Below are 18,805 nucleotides of genomic sequence, written 5' to 3'. Positions count from 1 at the left end.
CTCCCCCCCCACTCCCTTTCCTCTCCCCATTTCCTTTCCTCCTCTCACCATCTTTCTTTGCCCCTTCTTCCCTTCCAATGATAAAGCCAGGAAACAAAAGAGCCTGTTCAGCTATTTTTCCCTTTGATCAGTTCAACCCATTGTTTGTTATCGTTTGCAATCGTTTATTTGGTATCTACACATTCGTGGAACTGTTTGAATAGACTGATTGATAATTTCATTTACATAGCTTCCAAAAGTCGTTGGAAATTCCCTATCTTGATTGGCCCGAAGTGAAAAAGATAAAGAATTGATGGTTTACAGAGACAAAAACTGATGAGTTCTCTCATTGATAAATATTGACAAACTTATCTTTATAATTTATCAGACGCATGTCGTCAGTACTTTATTTCTTATTACAACACAGAAAGATTGATCAGAAAAATTAACTGGCATATTGACTGTACTGCAGAACAATTTACAAAAACACACAAGTTTATAGAGTTGAAATGTGTTCAAGAAATATCTTAGATGTCTAGCGATGCTTTTATTCGCTTTGAGGAGAGCCGTATTCTGGTTAATTACTGTCATATATGGAGCAAAATGACTGAGGTTTCGCAAGAAAAATAATACGACGGCGAATTATGATCTGGCTATTAAACAATCAATCGAGCGAAGAATTGTAAACATATAACGACAGCCCAAGATAAATACCAACTGTGAAGTAATTAAAATTGTACCGATCCCATTACCACCATTAATGAAATATAATTCATACCAACCATTAAAATATATATATTTTTTAATTTGTTTTCAAATGAAATTACAAACGGGGATTATTTTCCTACCAGACTGAACAGACCCCTCATGAGTATAGGGCTCTTTCTTTTTATGATCTTTTAATAGAAGTTTCTGTAACGATCTAGTAAGAATTTTTTCATCACTCTCCTACAGAGTGTGTATCTGTGCTATTAATTGATTAATTAATAATAATATAATATCTTAATTGATGCAAGATATACCTTAAAGGTCAATGGCAAAGTCTCCAAATATGGTTTGAAAAAACTAGAAATTCAAATAATCATCTTTGGACCATGCTCAACCTTCAAATAAGCTTAATTAAATTGCCACTCTTGATAGAGAGATCTTCCTTGCTGACAGATCAGTAAACACCTAAGATTTAATCCATTTCAATGTTTGGGAATAATTAAACCCCTTATCCATCTTTTCATCTCCAATGCCCCCCTTCCCATTCCTTCCCTCATCCCCTCCCCCCCTTTCCAGTTGCTTGCCAATAAGTATAATAATCATTAAAGTGTTCTTTGTTCTAAGTATGGCAATGGAAAGTATTTTTTCACGAAGAAAAGGAAATCACAAAGATTATTCACTTGGTGTTTTCATTCAAAGTTGTGAAAGTGAAAAAAGAAAACTTGGACTCCTAAATTTGAAAGTGATTTAACAATAGAGGTCGTATTTGTTTGTTTTGATTTAACAATCCATCATTTGAAGTGGGAGATGTTGAGCTACTGTATGACTACAGTACTTTAAATATAATAGCAACACTACATACATAATTGTAGAGTACTTTCTAAGTCTCCCAGCTTTGAAGTTTCCTCATCAATGTCCTATTATATTGACCATTATTTAATTCAAGTATCAATTGTACTCACTAACCGTAAGGTTTTAATGTGACAGATCCATTGAAACATGAAACTATCCTATTTTATTATGAGGATACAGTTAAAAAATAACTGGAAAGACTTGTGCTTTAAGTTTCATCTTAAATTCTTTTATCTTTCTGTCAGAGATTTGAAAGGTTTGAGATGCTAATTAGGTACGGAAGAACTAATAAACTTTGTAGATAGTTGTAACCGTATGTGTAAAAAAGGAATATAGTGTAAGCTCATTGCAAGGACTTTACTAACGTTAATTGCCTAGATACCACACAATGGACTTTGCTCTCTCTTGCAAACAGATCTACTCGACACAGTGAAACCTACCCACACAGTAACTCCTGTAGAGACCTGTGTCTTTACTGGATGATATCATTTCGTGGAATGGAGACACTTGTAGCTCGAAGCAAAGTCTAGCATTGTCAGTCGATATTCGTCTTTATCTCTTCTTTGCAGGAACTGTTCAGAAGCACGATCCGTACGACGCCACTGGATTCGGAAAAAGAGCAGGTCGGCGTCGACGAGCTCCTCCATCCAGACGGGCTCACCAGCTCAGAGAAAGATGCAAAGTCTGAAGAAGCGGCTGCCGGTAAGACTATAGAAAAGGACGCCCTGAAAGCAGCAGCGGACAGCGAAGACGAGGAGGAAGAATTGTTGGAAGGCTACCTAGGTGAGGAGGTCAAAAAAGAGGGCGAAGACTGGACGATAGTGAGGTGTTCGTCCGTCGATAATCTGTTGGAAGACGGAGAGACAGACGGGAAGGAGAAGATGGAAGTAGACAGAGGATCCGTCGATGATGAAGTCAGGGAGGAAAACGACAAGGATAAAAGCTTTGAGATCATCGACGAGAGAGAAGTCGAAGAGATCAAAGAGGATCAGGAGGAGGAAGGCAAACAGGGTGAGGATGCGACCGAGAGAGTTCCAGAAGATTTAGAGATGGATAAAGATGAATATGTGAGCGAGGACAAAGACAGTGACAGCCGATATTCTACTAGGATATTCAAAGTGTCCTCGGGGGATGAGGAAAAGGTTCAATTGGGAGGGTTGGGGTTAGCCAAGGAGGAGGAGGAGGATGAGAAAATGGACATTACAGATGGTGTAGATGATGATGATGATGATGATCCTCTGGGGGTCAACAGGAGGCCAGCCTCTCCCAAGGATGGGGTGAATTCTGACACAGCAATGGATGAAGGAAAAAAAGACAAACAGGTAGGAGACAATCTATGTACAGCATTTTGTTTAAGAATGTATTAATGGTACCAGATAGGGTTTGGTCTGAGAGCAAATATTTTTGCTGCTGTACAATAGTTATGTGGTACAGTATACCTATAGAGAATGTTGGTGTACTGATTATTAAGTAAACCACTGTACTGAAGGGCATATAGCTTATCATAACAAATTACACACACCGGAATTATTTGAAATTAATGATACAATCAGGCCCATCAAATTCCATTTTCATCACATCACCAAAGATAACGTCATTGTTCCTAGCGGAGATTGTTGCACATGTCATTGTTAAGATGATATCAGTTTCATACACACACAATGAAATTTGCACAAGACGATAATGAGGCTCACACATGTATAGTCACACCATTTCACTGTGCAGTCTTTTAGCTGAAAGCAAAAGACTTTGGAGGAATTATTATGTTTATTATATGATTATTTCATGCATCATCTTGCTGAAACAGTTCCAGAAATCAGGTGTGGATGCAGGATTGCCCTGGTAGGATTCCCCAAGTAGGAGGACGTGGGGGTCCTGCCCTAGAATTTATTTTTTTAGATGTGAAATGGTAACTTCTGAGGCATGTTTAGCTTTTAAATAAGGTCTATAATTTGGCCTAGAACAAAAGGTTGTGCTAATGACTATTTTTATTTTTCATGTGGGTCTGAAAGGGATGGGGGAAAGCACCCCCGCCCCCACGAATCCTTGGATCCGCACCTGGTGAAAACAAGCATATATCAAACTCAAGGATATTTGAAAGTTATCCTTTCTGTTGAATGTCATTTAAATGCTACTTTAGCACACATATTTAATGCCCATATGTGCACTAACATTATTATAGCTAGATTCATCCACAACCTCTGCACCACTTTTCCGTTGCGATGTCTCATTTCGTTTAGAACAATAACGAGGAATCCAAGGAAGAGGAAGAAGAAGTGACAGAAGAGAGTAACAAAACAGATAAAGATGAGAAGGATGATGCTGCACCATCATCATCTTCATCTGTGAAAGCAGATAACAGGAAATCTCTACCAGAATTTGACGAATTGGCGGTGAGTTTCTAGAAACGTTGCGAGGTCATTTTGTTTGCAAAATATCCCATCATGTTCATATTATGTGGGGGGGGGGGGGGGTAGGAGGGGAAATCCCATGGAATGTGGGAAAAGCTTTTCTGATGGTAAGGCGGCACAGTCTGCTACGGTGCACCTAAAGTGCCATAATTCCTGAAATTAACATAAAATGTCGAATAGAGAGCTGACCATCATCTACTGTTGCTCCCAAATATGCTAGAAAGTGAGAAAATGGTCAACCACATTAAAATTTCAACAAGCCTTTCACTGCCCTTCAAGGAGCAGTTTATTCATAACGAGATATTTAATTGTCTGTTTTAATAGTCTTGAATGGCTGGGAGTAATTATGGAGGGTCGCAGCTAATTTTATAGGACATACTGTTGATTTTCTGACTTATGGAACGCTTGGTGCACACCTGGTCTGAACGTTAAAATTCTAAGCTTCAGGGTTTTAAAACAGTTACGATTTGCAACAATATTGTAAACACAACATAACATGGTTGTTAACTTTGTCACCTAGCAAGTGAATGGTTGTAAGTCCACATATTCTGACAATCTTAAAATTCTAAAAGTCTTTCCACTCTTAAGAAAATTTATAATTCTGTGTGATGGGCACGAAACCATTTCTAAAGATTAGTCACCATCAATTGAACCATCATTTGTATAGGTTGGTCATAATCAGGCTGAAAAGTTTTCAAAAAAATTACCAGAATATGTATTGATAACAGTAGGTATTAAAGACAATTAAAAATGCATCATAACTAGCGTTTATATGCTATAGCCATCTACTTTATCGAGGGTGTGCAGCGGTAAATGACAGACTCTGAATTAAAGTTGAATGAACTTCATCCATTTTGGCATTGAACACACCTGATCCCAATATGTGGCCCATGGTATATGTTTTAATACAGTCGTTGAATCTGAATATAAGGTATTCTAGCTAAGCTTGCCAAGAACAGGGATGAAAAATATAGTCATATATAATAAAAACTCAATTTTATTTTCCTTCAAACTTTTAGTTCTTACATCAGACATGTCTTAAATTTTCAACTTCTTGTCTGAACAATTTTAGTTGCAGTTCAGTGATAAATACAAGTATTTTACAAAATTATCATATTTCTTAATTCTGCATCTGATTTAGGATGAGCTAGAATTAAAAAAAATGGATATATTAATGTACTTTCTCTTTTTCATGGGGGGTGGGGGGTTGGGGGGTTGGAGACCAAGGGGAGAGGGGGTGTCATTAGTTCTGTAGAATCTGTGGAATTCATCTAACTAGTGGCAACATGACTCAAAGGGTCACTGAAGGACCAGGTATTTACTTCGTTCCTCGCTTACCTGTCTCCCCCCAACCTATGCACCTCATTCTACCGCGCCTAGAATGTCCTGGTAACCTTTTAACACTGTGCACCCTCTGTGACCCGGCTTCACGGGTCACCAACCTTCCTTCTCATTCTACCAACCAAAGCGTCTACTTCGTATTTTTTCGAGCGGATATTTCCACCGAATTTCGTCCACTTTTGGTTCCTAGGATCGGAAATATTTTCCCATCCACTGTTTTTGGAAGTATTTGAAGTCTTTGCAGCCCGATAAGTATCCTTTTCTTTCTTTAGAGAGGTTTTTAGGGCTGTTTTTCGGGAGCGGCGTTCGCTCCGCTTTTTTCTGTGCAGAACTCTAGTACTGGTAGCAGTTCCGCGAATTGTTTACCGTAGTTACGCTAGTTCCCGCCTTTTTTGGCTACACACGCTATTGCGTTAGTTCTTCCCTCACCCGTTGTTTAGTTGTTAACTACTCTACTTCTCTTGTATTATCGTTGCTTTATACGTTATATATCTATATTACTTGTCCCTTCCTTGCTCCCAGGCTCGTTCCTGGCTTTTTCCCCACCTTTTTGTGGGCTGGCCTTATGCCTATTCTGTTACCTTGTAAGCCGCGGGCCTCTAGCCGAGGCACGGTGTTAAGGTAGTATCGCATTGCCCTTACCATGTGTGTATATTTTATTATCCTTATACCACATGTGTATATTAATTTATACTACATGGGTATATCATATTTATAATTACACTTATTTGTAAATGTTTACATTATACCTATCTCTTCCTTGTTAGCTGTTTTCCTCCCCAAAGAAGGGGGGCTTCTCCTATCATATTGTTAAGAAGTTGTTCCCTTAACTAGGGGTCATTCAGTCATGTCTAGGAATCAGCTGAAATGCATTGATTGCTCCATGTTCCGGCCAGTGAGGGCCGGGGATGAACTTGCCCTTGTCCCTAGTGCCGTACTTTTTCCAGGAGGGTCCCGTGTCTGGTGTGTTCCCAGTTCACCCCCTTCCTTGGCTAATTATCATTACCTGGCTAGCAGGACTTAGAATATAGCTACAGAACATACTAGACTTGCTCCCCAACCCCAGCGGCTCCCTAGTAGTGGGAGACCTAGTACAGATAGGAGAGGAAGAGGAAGGAGAGGTGGTGAGAGGGGGCCGAGGAAGAGAGTGTGGACAGAGAAAGAGAAGGGCCAGGCTCCGGCCAAGAGAAAATTTTTTTTTTTTTTTTTGCCTTCCATGCTTTCGTTACTTGTTCGCTTTTAAGTGTTGGGTTTTCACTTTTGTAGCGTACCTTGTAACCACGACCCCCTTTTCGCATTAGCGCGAATGGGCGGTTCTCGCCTTGTTTACATGTTCTTATCTGTACATGTTTTTATCTGTTATTTTTCTTATAAGATGTTTGCTCGTTTCATGTACTTCGTTACTTGGTCGTTTTTCTAAGTGTTGGTTTCACTCTTGTAGCGTACAGTACTGTTTCGCTTAACTCCCGTTGAAAAAAAAAAAAAAAAAACCAACGATCGATAACAAACGTTGAAAAAAATAAAAAAATAAAAATCAAATAAAAATCAAAAAAAAAAGAAAAAAAAAAAAAAAAAAAGGTTGTAAACGAATAAGTTCGTTGACAAAATTTAGACCACTGCGGGCACGGTTGTCAACGAAGTTTCTACGAAATTCCCACGAAAGTTATCGCGATCAAAAACCGCAAAGGCAATTCTAGTCTCCCCACCCCGCTCCTTCCACTCCCTTGGTTAGTTTACGTTCTTACGATAGACTACCTTTCCTAGCCTTCCTACCGTGAGTTTTTCAATCATGTACTCGGAGCCACTTGAATTATGTCAATTGTTTTGATGTTCCGCCCGGATCGGGCGGGGATTGGCCAGGATCCTTGCCCCAGAGGCAGGACCTGTAGCCCAGAGACCCTTGTTGGTCTAAATCTTGTTTACGCCAGCTCCTTGGCAAGAATTATACACTTGGCTGGCTAGCAAGCATTCGAAGCTCCGGGACAAACTGGAAACCATCCCGTACCCCCAACGGTTCTCCGAGAGGGGAGGGAATTGTAGGAGAGACTGGAGGTGAGGAAGAAGCCAAAGAGTCGTTAAGAGATAGAATGGGGAGTGGCCAAGAACACATAGAGTGGCCTAATGGCTTGGCGCACTGTACTAGCTGATGTACGAGACTCCCCTTCCGGAGGAGAGAGATAGAGAGAGAGGAAAGAGTTTTTGCCCCCCCAAGGTCCCGGCGACGTCCGGATTGTATGACCAAGGGGGCAGGCAAGGGCAAGGCCTAGGCCAATGTAAAGCCCATTAGAAATTCCGACCAGAACCCAAGGTCCCGGCGACGTCCGGATTGTATGACCAAGGGGGAGGCAAGGGCAAGGCTAAAAGCCAATGTAAAGCCCATTAGAAATTCCGACCGGAACGGACAGAATGTCCGGGTCGAGGAGAGTGGTACTCGGCGTGGTACACACAGAGATGGGCTCCGGGAGCCCGGGTCCGGCGAGACCCCAGAGGGAGTGAAGAACCGAGGTTCCACTCCGGATCCGAGACCGGCCTCGAAGCCGGGAACCGGAGCTACAATCGACTGCTGGGTCCCGAGAGATGGGCTTCGGAGGGCCCGGGTCCGACGAGACTCCATAGGGAGCCCGAAACCAAAGTCCCACTACGGACCCAGAGCCGGTCCCGGAGCCGGGAACCGATGAGATCGACGACTGCTGGGCCCCCAGAACGGGGAAGCAGGGGCAGAAACCCGGTCCGCAGACCTCCTAGCTGGAGCCGCGGCCGATCCCGAGGCCGGGGGCCGACGAGAGTAACAACTGCTGGGCCCCCAGAGTGCCCAATCCGAAAAGAGAGCCGGCCCCGAGCGAGGTTCCCACGGCGAAGGGACATATACTTATCCCCAGCCTCAGAGAGGGAAGGACAAATACGGGCACTGAACACCCGGCCTCGACACCACGATCAATCCCAGACCAAAGAATGCAACCTGATTTGTCCCCCGGTGAGGAACTTCTGGTTTGCAGAACGTCGGTCAACCTGTCCGGCCTACACGACGAGGTCGACCCCTAGATTTCGGGGTTACAGAGGACGGTTACTCCCGCTTCCAAGAGGAGGAAAGCCTTCTACATCGGGGGGATCGTTGCCCCCCGAAACTAGCAGCTTGGGCTGCGACGACAGGTTCGAATCAATTGCGGAAAAACACCGCAACCGCTACACCTTTAATCGCTACACATCCCAAATGTGTTTAACAAGTACAGTACCAGCAGAAACCAGGACATGACATAGTTTTCCTGGGCATTCATGGGTCAGATCGTCCTCGCTAATTATACTCCTCTCTAATAATAATTCATCGCCATATATCTAGGTTTAAAACCTCACTTGTGTTCTAAAACACTTGTGGAACCCACTCTCAGAACATGTTAAAATGCGCAAGCCGAATATGCTAAAATGCGCAAGACTGAATGGTTTCAAACGGTTCTCGTGACTTACTCTCCCTGCTTTAATATCTTGGCAAACTGCCAAATAGAGGACTATCTCAAACATTGGCAACGTGCCAGAAAAACGAAAACTTCTTAAGCCTTGGCAAACTGCCAGCAATGTGTATAACGCGGTACATTTGTTAAGAGAGGAGGCGGGGCCAGGCAGTCACCTGGCTTGCCACGTGTGAGCTCAACGTTTGCTGCAACGAGCTGTCGACTATGTGAGCGATCCTATGGAATAAGCCTCTCTATTTCTCTGGTGAATTACCAAGACATACGCGTTAGTAAGTTGAATAAGGGGTAGGATAGAACCCCATGAAAGCTACAAGGGCTATCACGCTCCGAACATACGGGATACGCTCCATGAATAACTTGTTCGATGTTCCAAAACTTTAAGCAGAGTTGCACTTCGTAGCACCTGATAGGCTGGCCGTGACCATGCGCTAGCTGGTTTCAATAGGAAGTTGGAAACTTTCACTGTACTACGATAGTGATACAATTCTCATCTCGACATGAAGAGACTTGAGAAGTAACAGGTACGTTAGCATAACATTTAATACGTTTTATAACATCAAATGTGGTGTTGTTGAAACGTCGACATAACGTTCTATGAGTTTTTAATGTTATATTAATGTCATATTCATGCCCTTACGAAATTTGTGTGGATTTACTAGCCTGAAAACGTTTCGTTTTTACACCGCAAATAACGTTATCATAACAAAAGACGAAGCGTTTAATAACGCGTTTGTGCGTGATGAGTAACTCCCCGGGCTCGGTTAAAGCAGCCAGGGATGTATGAGGTGGAATTTCTACAAACCCACCCTCTCACCAACTTCACGGTCCCTGTTGGGAGTTTGTTTCTGATGAGTAGACCTATAGCCCAGTTACTGTAGCTCAGTGGTTAAGGCCGGTGCCTTGCAATTATAAGGTCCCAAGTTGGGGTCACTCCAAGATTAATGTATGTCGTCCAGTCACAGAGTTGTTGACAATTCATTATCATGGACATTAAATACGAATGTAAGAGACTGAATTCGGTCAACTTGCGGCCTTGATAGGTCAACGAGGTTTCTTCACAAGTTCCTGCTTGCAGGATGATCCAAAATACATATAATACATTATACTAAAATACATAAATACATATATAGTTTTAGTAGTCACATACAGTATAACAGTTGTAGCATTGACCAAGATTCTGATGAAGCAAACTATCCATTCAGTACTCAATTTTCGAGAGCACTGTGGTCAAATGGTGAAGGCAGTGGACTGGTGATCTAAGACTTGCAGTTTGAGTCCTGGCCAGATCATCCCGTTGTGTCTTTGGGCAAGGCATTTTATCTCCATTGCGTCTTTCCATTCAGGTGTATAAAGGGGGACCTTTTAATAGATAAACTGTCAGTCGGGGGCTTTTTGGCTACCGCAATGAGGAGGGATCTGTCTCTATGTTTGACAGGTTATCGCTGATCAGGGTTATTTTGTTAGGCGGGGAATAGTGCCAGAACAGACAGGCACTGCCAGCCGAGACCTCTCTGGCACAAGTGGTAGACTTCCTCACTCCCTCTTCGAGGAGGGAAAGCAAGTGTCAACCATCAAGAACTACAGGTTGGCAATTACCGCGATCCACCGCGGCTTTCCAGATGGGTCCACCCCGGGCAACAACGGGGACATCACCCAGCCCATCAGGGGGATGGCAAACAGGCGTCCTCGGACCAGACGGCTCGCCCCCTCGTGGAGTCCATCAGCAGCACTGCAGGCACTCACTAAATCACCATACGAACCACTGGCTTCAGCCTCGCTGGCAGCCCTTAGAAAGAAAACCCTTTTCCTGATCACCCTCGCGTCAGCAAGAAGGAGCTGTTTCCACGCTCTGCCTACAAAGCAGAACCATATTAGGTTTGAGAACCACGGGAGAATGGTCCCCGATCCGTCCTTCATACCCAAGAACCAGGTCCTTTCCTTCCTGCCGGGGGACATCTTTATCCCTGAAATAAAGACGCTTTCCTCAGTCGCAGAGGATATACTGTGGGGCCCAGTCAGGGCTCTCAAATGGTACTTAAACAAGACTCAACCCCTGAGACGAACAACCATGTCCTTGTTCATACTACCCAGAGCACCTTTTTCAACGGTGTCTAAGGACACCCTCTCTCGGTGGCTGATGGAGATTATTTGCCCCTTCGCAGTTGGCACAACTTTAACGAGAGCCCATGACATTAGAGGAAAAGCGGCCTCGACAGCTCTTTTTCCAGGAGTCCCAATAGAGGTCATCCTCAAGGCAGCAGCTTGGCGGACACCAACGACGTTCGTCGCCTGTTACCTTTCAGACTCATTACAGGCTGAGGCGGCATTTCGTAGCGTGGTGATGCGAGATCCGGCGGGTACTAGGTCCCACCCCTCGGGCCTCCCACCATCGGGCAGTGCCACTCGGTGCATAGGTTGGGGGGAGACAGGTAAGCGAGGAACGAAGTAAATACTCCAAAACTTACTGGTTTGGATATTTACGAGTGACGAGCTTACCTGTCTCCATTCCCGCCTCCCTCCCCCGAGGGGGGTGGAACACAGCCGCACGGAGGAGCGGTCTCATTGACTTAACAAAACACCTTCTAGCACAGGCCAAGAGACCTGAGGAAAGGAGGTTCCACTACCGTACGAGCCCCCGTACCATCACCTATGGTTACCAGCGAGTTTGTTGCAAAGATAGTTTTATCTTGACCGGTAGTAACCGGTAGTAACTTGTAGTAAACGGTAGTTACTTGTAGTATCTCGTAGTAACTTAGGGCCACTATGAGTGACTTAAGGAAGAGTGTCTTAAAGTGTTTTATATATATATGGAGAAGCGTTATATATATATTTCCTTTATAATGTTGATACTCTTTTTCCTTCGTCTTTCTCCATTAAACACTACGGTGTTCAGGGCCTTGGGCCTAACTTGTAGAGTACCTTCTGCTACCTTTTTTAGACCTAAGGGGTACAGGCTGACGGGGTCGTAGAGGGTAGCCCCCCCTCCCCACAGGAAGGGGAGTACTACCCCTCCCGTTGGAAGCGTCAGAAATTCGATGTTAGACTAGGAGTCGAGGGGGTAGCCCTCCCATTTGTCGGGAAGGACTACTACTCGACTCCAAGGCAGAGACCACTTTGGAGGGGCTTTGGTCTCATGAGAAGGAAGGTTGGTGACCCGTGAAGCCGGGTCACAGAGGGTGCACAGTGTTAAAAGGTTACCAGGACATTCTAGGCGCGGTAGAATGAGGTGCATAGGTTGGGGGGAGACAGGTAAGCTCGTCACTCGTAAATATCCAAACCAGTAAGTTTTGGAGTATTTCTCATGGTGTAGCATACACTTTAAACTAATTTCTAAACATGCTGTACTGTGTCTGGGAAACAAAATGTAACAAAACAAGAATTACTCATACAACATAACAACTCATAACAACAAGGCTGTGAGATTGAAAAACAATTGAACGTTTCATTTCCTGCATTAAGCGAGTTCAGCAGTTCAATAGCCGAAAGCAATAGTTTTAAGGATTTGGCAGTCATTTCGAAAATTCTGGAGTTTATTTTTAGCTCTTACCAAAAAAAAAGTTACAGTGAGCTTTAACACTGTATGTAATATCCGGTGGAAAATTATGAGTCTATCTGCCATTATTGCAAAATATCTTTGAAAACGATAAAGATGGTTGGGCAATAAGTCATTTGGGGATGTTTGGGAATTTACTATATACAGGAAGATGTCCAGGATACATTTTAGATCATAATTTGTATTTTTAAAGTAAAGAAAAAAAAAGAATTGGTGACTTTTGGAGTACCAATAAAATAATTCAAACTTTCGGTTCTTACGACATGCAGGCAAGCACGTAGTAGTTTCGTGGTGTGCACAGTATTAACAATGTACAGTTGTAATCCATGGAATACAACAGGGTCTTGCCTCAGTTTTTTCTTTGTTTTTTCTAAGACACCATTTGCATAATTTATTACCTTTGTCAATATTGTTATACTTCATAAATCTTAAGGTGGGAAACATTTATTGCATTGATATCTTTGTCTCATTTCTAACAGTCTCAATTGGATGTAAGTACAGCAGCACATTCGTAGACTAATTTACCTCAAGATAAGAGGAAAGGCTTCTGCTTGCTTTATAGGCATTGTTATAATCAAATAGTTTAAATAAAAGAGCACACATGCTGTAAAACCTATTCATGACATGAAGGGCTGTGTGGAACATTGGTAAACCTTTTATTCTCTTTTGATGTCTTCTTTATAATGAATAGAAACTGCTTTGCAGCTTTTACTTTCGGGAGCATATTTTTTCTCTACCATATTTTGGTTACCTGCCATAGGTAGGCATGTAACATATGCAGTCAAGTTGGAGTGTGTGTATATATAGTATGTGTGTGTATGTGATGCCCTAGCTTATATGATATCTCCAAGTAGGTAACATCTGCAGTTCTCATATTTGCATTGGCATGTGGCTTCCCTTTAATGAGTTCAAGAATCCTATTGTTTTTGTGTGGAGGACAAAGCTCATTTGGGGCAGTAGAGGGCAAAATGTGAAAATCTCCAAATCTCTCCAGAACCTGATCATCAAATGAGCTCATATATGCATGGTATGATAGCCTTATATAGTGTAAAGGCTTTACACAATTTGGTGTAGGTCAGAGTTCATTTAAGGTCACAAGGGGTCAAAACTTGAAATCCTTGTAAACACCATATCTCCAGATAGGAAACTTAATTGGCTCTCATATTTTGCAAACCTGTGGCTTCCCTATAATGAGTACAAGAACCTTATTGTTTTTGGTGGAGGTCAAAGGTCATTTGGGTTCATCAAAGGTCACCCTCTGTAAAGCCACAAACTTTGTAAAAATGATATACCCCAGATAAATTACATCACATAGCTCATATCTGTCATGTGTTTTCCATACAGTGAGTACAAGAACCCTATTATTTTGAGTGAGGTCAAAGGTCATATGCGGTGATCAGAGGTCCAAATGTCAAAATATCAAATGGATCTCAACAGGTTAACTATTACAAATACAAATTCAGCTCTTTGTTGTTGGAGTGAGCATGCAAAATAAATTACCAACAACAAACAATGTCCCTCTTTCTTTCATTTTTGTGGTATTATGTCACATGATTCCCAGTCACCAAACCATGCAAGCACTGACTCTGTTTAGATTTATACTGAGCACTATCCATCTGCAGTATTAACTTCTGCCAGGGTTAGCTTGAACACTACTCTTGCGTTGCATACAGTATATAATGTATTTAAAGGCAAGTAACTGCTGGTAGGGGTTTCCCTCTATTTTTTTTTTTTTTATCAATTAAATTCCAAGAGAAAAAAAAGTTTTGCTTTTCGTTCAAGATTAATATGCTAATTAGTCTTAAAAAATGCAAAGGGAATTATGTTTTGGTTGTTATGATATTAAACCACTTTAAGGATGCACTATTGTTAGCTCTAACCTTTCTTTGGTCTACTATAAATTACACAATCGTATCATGTGAGCTGTGGGGAGGTTTCATGTATTGCTTCATATTATAGTCATAAGATATGAAAACTTGCAGGTACACACGGTGAGTACTAGTTGTGCTTAGTCATGTACCGTAGCATAGCTGGATTTGGCCATCTTGGAAATACAGTCAAATTACACAAATAGGCTCATCAATTAAAGTGACTGAACTACTAATTCTAACACACAGACCATTAGGTCATGTCATTCTTATTAATTTGCTGACAAGACTCAATTGGGAAATGGTGAAAACTTTTAGGGAGTTTCTTTTGTTTTTCTTTTCTTTTTTTTGTGTTAGAAAATTCTTTTAAAGAGACAAATTGTGCTGATTGTCATTCAAGGCTGTTCTTTTATTTACAGAATTTAAAAAGTAACATGGTTTTGATTGATTTATTCATATTTATAAATCAATTGATTAACTTTTAAGGCCTGCATTGAAGAGTGGGACATCATTGATTTAGTCTTAAAGGAGCATTGTAGAGATTCAGCATACTTTAAAGGTACATTAAAGGTCATGTATGGGTATGTATCTTGAAAACTTGAAATCTTGACGGTATGTATCTTGAAAACTGGAATACAGTAGCTACAGTATAGGAATATTACTAGCATTTTTTTCTTCTTCTGTTTTGTCTTGGACTATAACATGTCAAGACTGATATTCTGATTTAAGTCATCTTTGACAGTAATTATGATAATTTATAGATAGGATAGAGCAGTTAGGGGGAGAGACATGTAAGCCTCAGCACCATTACTCATTGCCATATATGTAATTGAGTTTTGGCATTGATTTTGAGAACCTTCAACTACCGAAGTGGATCTAAACTCTTAACGTTGGGAAAAGTGTTTTGTAACCCCGGTTTTAATTCTTTCCTTTGATGTTTTTTTCTTTGTCAGTTTTGCTCCCTATGTGTGTGTCTAGCTAATTCCAAAGCAGTTTCATTATTAGCATAGCAAATAATATTTTTTTTTTACATCCACTTTTAACACTACACACAAGTCTGATGAAATATCAGGGAGCTTGCACTAAATGACTGAGTAAATGTTAAACAATGGATCCAGTCGGCATCATTAATATTAATTGCACAACACGCCACATCAAAACGTCTGCTGCTGTGTAGAAAAATTTAAACATTCACTACCACTTATAGAAATAACCACACTGGTAATTAAAGGGCTAGAAGTATCACAATCTTTAACAATCAGAAAGAGGGATATATATATATATATATATATATATATGAGAGAGGATAGGTTTGAAAGGGTTTAAAAAGGGGTATGTATTCATGAAGGGGTGAGGGGTGTGGATGTATTCATGAAGGGGTGAGGGATGTCATTTATTAGATGGTACAAAAATTTCCAGCCTCTTCATCATCTTTGCAATCGTCAAAACCCTATTGCATGTAATTACTCTCTTCAAGATTTTCATGGTATAAATCTCCTTGAATCAATGTATTTATCATGGTCAAGCAAAACTCAAAGTAGAGATTGGATTGCGGGACGAATTGGTGACACAAATTTGTTGTTATACTGATTACTGACTACTATACAAATTGGGTCACACTTGCGCCAGCTTTTTCTGCAGAGGGTACACGATAGTGTAATTCTTAGCTTTTTGTTATTTATGTCACTCCTCACTTACCTGTCACCCCACAACACCTGCACTCTTGCTCTACCGTGTTTTGAGCTCTCTGTAACCTAGCAACGTTCGATCCCGGTGTCCAGTCCCTTCCTGGTTTATCACCCTCCTCATTGTACCATCAAAAGTGTTTGGAAGATCTTTACAGGTAGGAAAATTGCCATCTTGGAAGACTTGGATAATCACCCCATCTGTTAATAACCTAAATGATTCTTTGCATCTTTTGCTACCATTCTCCCACACAGAGATTGGATGTATTGTGGCCGTTAGCTTGACTACTTTATAACTCACATAACTTTGTTTGTTGAGGGGTTGTCTCTCCCCATCCCCCCTTCCTCCCACCTCAGTTTTGCTGTAGCTGTTGGCTGTCTTCCAGAATCTTGAGGGTTACGAATGGGAAAGGTGTTACTAAAAGCTTACAAGTGTTACTAACAAAGTTCTAATTTCATTATGTTTTGGAAAAGTTCACTTTTCACATTTCCTCTCTGCTTTTACTCTGAAGTCTAAACTGTACAATAGCTTTTTCTTCCATCTACTAACTGCTGTTCTTTGTTTGTATGTATCAATGTAACTGAAATAAAACATAATAATAATAAAATAATAATAAATAAATAAAATAAAAATAATAATCAACATGTTTGATAGATTTATAAGAGAGTAGACTTGAATGATCAAATGATACTATATCACAAGACTACTGTACTTATAAATCGCACTGTGGGAAGTTCTTTCATTTTTTTTTTCTAAGAGGGTATTTCCTTAATCTGGAAGCCTGAGAAATAGTCTGCAAAACAGAAAATGAAAGAGATATTACTTGAAATGTAACCTTTAATTTTCCAAATAACTCTTGAACAAGTCATGATGCAATAAACTTGTTGTAGGTAAACCCTTACGCTACAACAGTTTGCTGCACAAAAATTCTATGATATGATCGTTGACACAGCTGTGTAATTAAATAATATTTGCTTTTTGAATTAATTATAGGGTTGAAGGTTACAGAGAGAGAGATATTCAAAGAGAAAGTGACTTTGTTGAAGTGATATATAAAATTATTCTCATCAAAGCAAAAGCTTTCATGTTAATTTGTTATAAAATACTTTGATAAGGCCATAAAATTGATGTCAGTGGTTCTATTCCTCACAAGTTTACACATTTAGTCTGTTGAACTATATGTATAGACAAAGAGTATTAGTGAATGTGTTAAAGCTGTTATGAACAATAGCAGATCTGGTCTAATAGGACAGGTGTATAGATATAGCATTGGCAGGAAATGAATGGGTACTGTTAGCCAGTAGCAGATTGGCAAGTATATGATGTGCTATGCTATAGCTTATTACAGTAGCAGGTTGCCAGGTATACTGTATGATGTGCTATTCTGCAGTTTATGCCGTAGCAGGTTGGCAGGCATATATATATGTGCTATGCTATATATAGCTTTATACAGTAACGTAGCAGGTTGGCAGGTATATGATGTGCTATGTAGTTTATACAGTAGCAAGTTGCCAGGTATACTGTATGATGTGCTATTCTGCAGTTTATGCCATAGCAGGTTGGCAGGCATATATGTGCTATATAGCTTTATACAGTAACGTAGCAGGTTGCCAGGTATATGATGTGCTATGCAGTTTATACAGTAGCAGGTTAGCAGACCTGATTTGCTATTCTGCATATTATACAGTAGCAGGTTAGCAGGTATTTGATGTGCTATTCTACATTTTATACAGTAGTAGGTTGGCAGGTATATGATGAGCTATTCTGCAGTTTTATAAAGTAGCAGGTTGACAGGTATATGATGTGCAGCTATGTTGCAGGTTGGCAGGTATCCTTACATGCTATAGAAGTGTTATTGGCACTGGTACGTAGCTGTAGCTAAAGCTGTAATAGGAATAATAGGAATGGAACAATTGGAGGAACAGTGACACTACCATATAACTTTATATACATTAGCATGTAACCTGCTACTGAAATGCAATAGTTTTAGCAGTCAATTTAATAGCTACTACATTAATAGCTACGGGACAAGAGTAACACAACTATAGGCACATTAATATACTTTAAAGTTATATAATATGGAGTACATAAGCTCATACTGAAATGTAACAGTTTTAGCAGATCTCTACTACTTTAATATGGGATTCCAAGCTGGACTATTACTGTACTTTGGCATTAAAGGGAGTTGGTGTAAACTGAAAAATAATGTTAATATCAACGTACACCTATCATTTGAAAAGCAAATATTGCGTCAATTTAAAAATTGATAAAATCCTTCATCATCTTGGCTCTGACATAAGCATCAAAACTTATATATGCTCTGTGATAATTCTTGTAGTATTTTTATCTTGATAATGTATTTTTCTATTCATAAACTGACAGTCTCTTTAACCTCATCGTTCTGTTTAGGTCGGCTCGAAGTTAGATTCGAATGCACAGAAGTCGAGAGCGAGGTTAGCCAAGACGGGAGTGCTGGCACAACGACGGAAACCTCCCAGGTCTTCCTGGTACTTCGAAGAAGGCAAGAACCCGCAGGAATTTATGTTCACCGATACGACGGGTGAGATTTCATGTTAAAAGTACAAAAACAAAATATTAATTATCAGCAGAGTAAAAGAGAAAGCACCGAAACAAAACAAGAAAGTACAGTAAGTATAATTTAAGAAAAAAGCAGTGGCTGCCTCATGAACTTTTGAGTCCAAATTGAGGTCATTAGAGTGAAAGTGAGTTGATTATATATGGTAATAAAGTCCAGCGGACTTCATGGAACTTTGGTTGCATTTCCTGTTAAATTTCGTACCTACTTTGCAATCGAGCAGCTAATAATGCTTTCTTTTTGTTTTTTGTTGGTACCTGGAAACATTTTACCTGTTATGTTAGTCAACGAAAAAATATTTTTCTCCAGGAGAGACAAACTTATTATTACACATAAAACTTTGA

The 18,805-nt window shown here is 40.6% G+C and overlaps 1 protein-coding gene across 7 annotated transcripts in view; it reads left to right on the top strand.

Annotated features, from left to right (window-relative positions):
* The window catches only part of LOC139981066 (uncharacterized), a 79,287-nt gene that overhangs the window by 34,173 nt on the left and 26,309 nt on the right, over window positions 1-18,805 (top strand). For 6 of the 7 annotated variants that reach the window (XM_071993220.1, XM_071993216.1, XM_071993218.1 and 3 more), the window contains 4 exons: window positions 2,109-2,861; window positions 3,780-3,932; window positions 12,791-12,802; window positions 18,275-18,425. In XM_071993220.1, the coding sequence (XP_071849321.1) occupies window positions 2,109-2,861; window positions 3,780-3,932; window positions 12,791-12,802; window positions 18,275-18,425 (1,069 nt within the window). The remainder of the gene's footprint in view (window positions 1-2,108; window positions 2,862-3,779; window positions 3,933-12,790; window positions 12,803-18,274; window positions 18,426-18,805) is intronic. The other variant, XM_071993217.1, reaches the window with a different exon arrangement.

The sequence above is a fragment of the Apostichopus japonicus genome, chromosome 15, assembly GCF_037975245.1.
Source record: "Apostichopus japonicus isolate 1M-3 chromosome 15, ASM3797524v1, whole genome shotgun sequence".
Taxonomy (NCBI): Eukaryota; Metazoa; Echinodermata; class Holothuroidea; order Aspidochirotida; family Stichopodidae; genus Apostichopus; species Apostichopus japonicus.
This window is presented reverse-complemented; position numbering and strand designations above follow the sequence as displayed.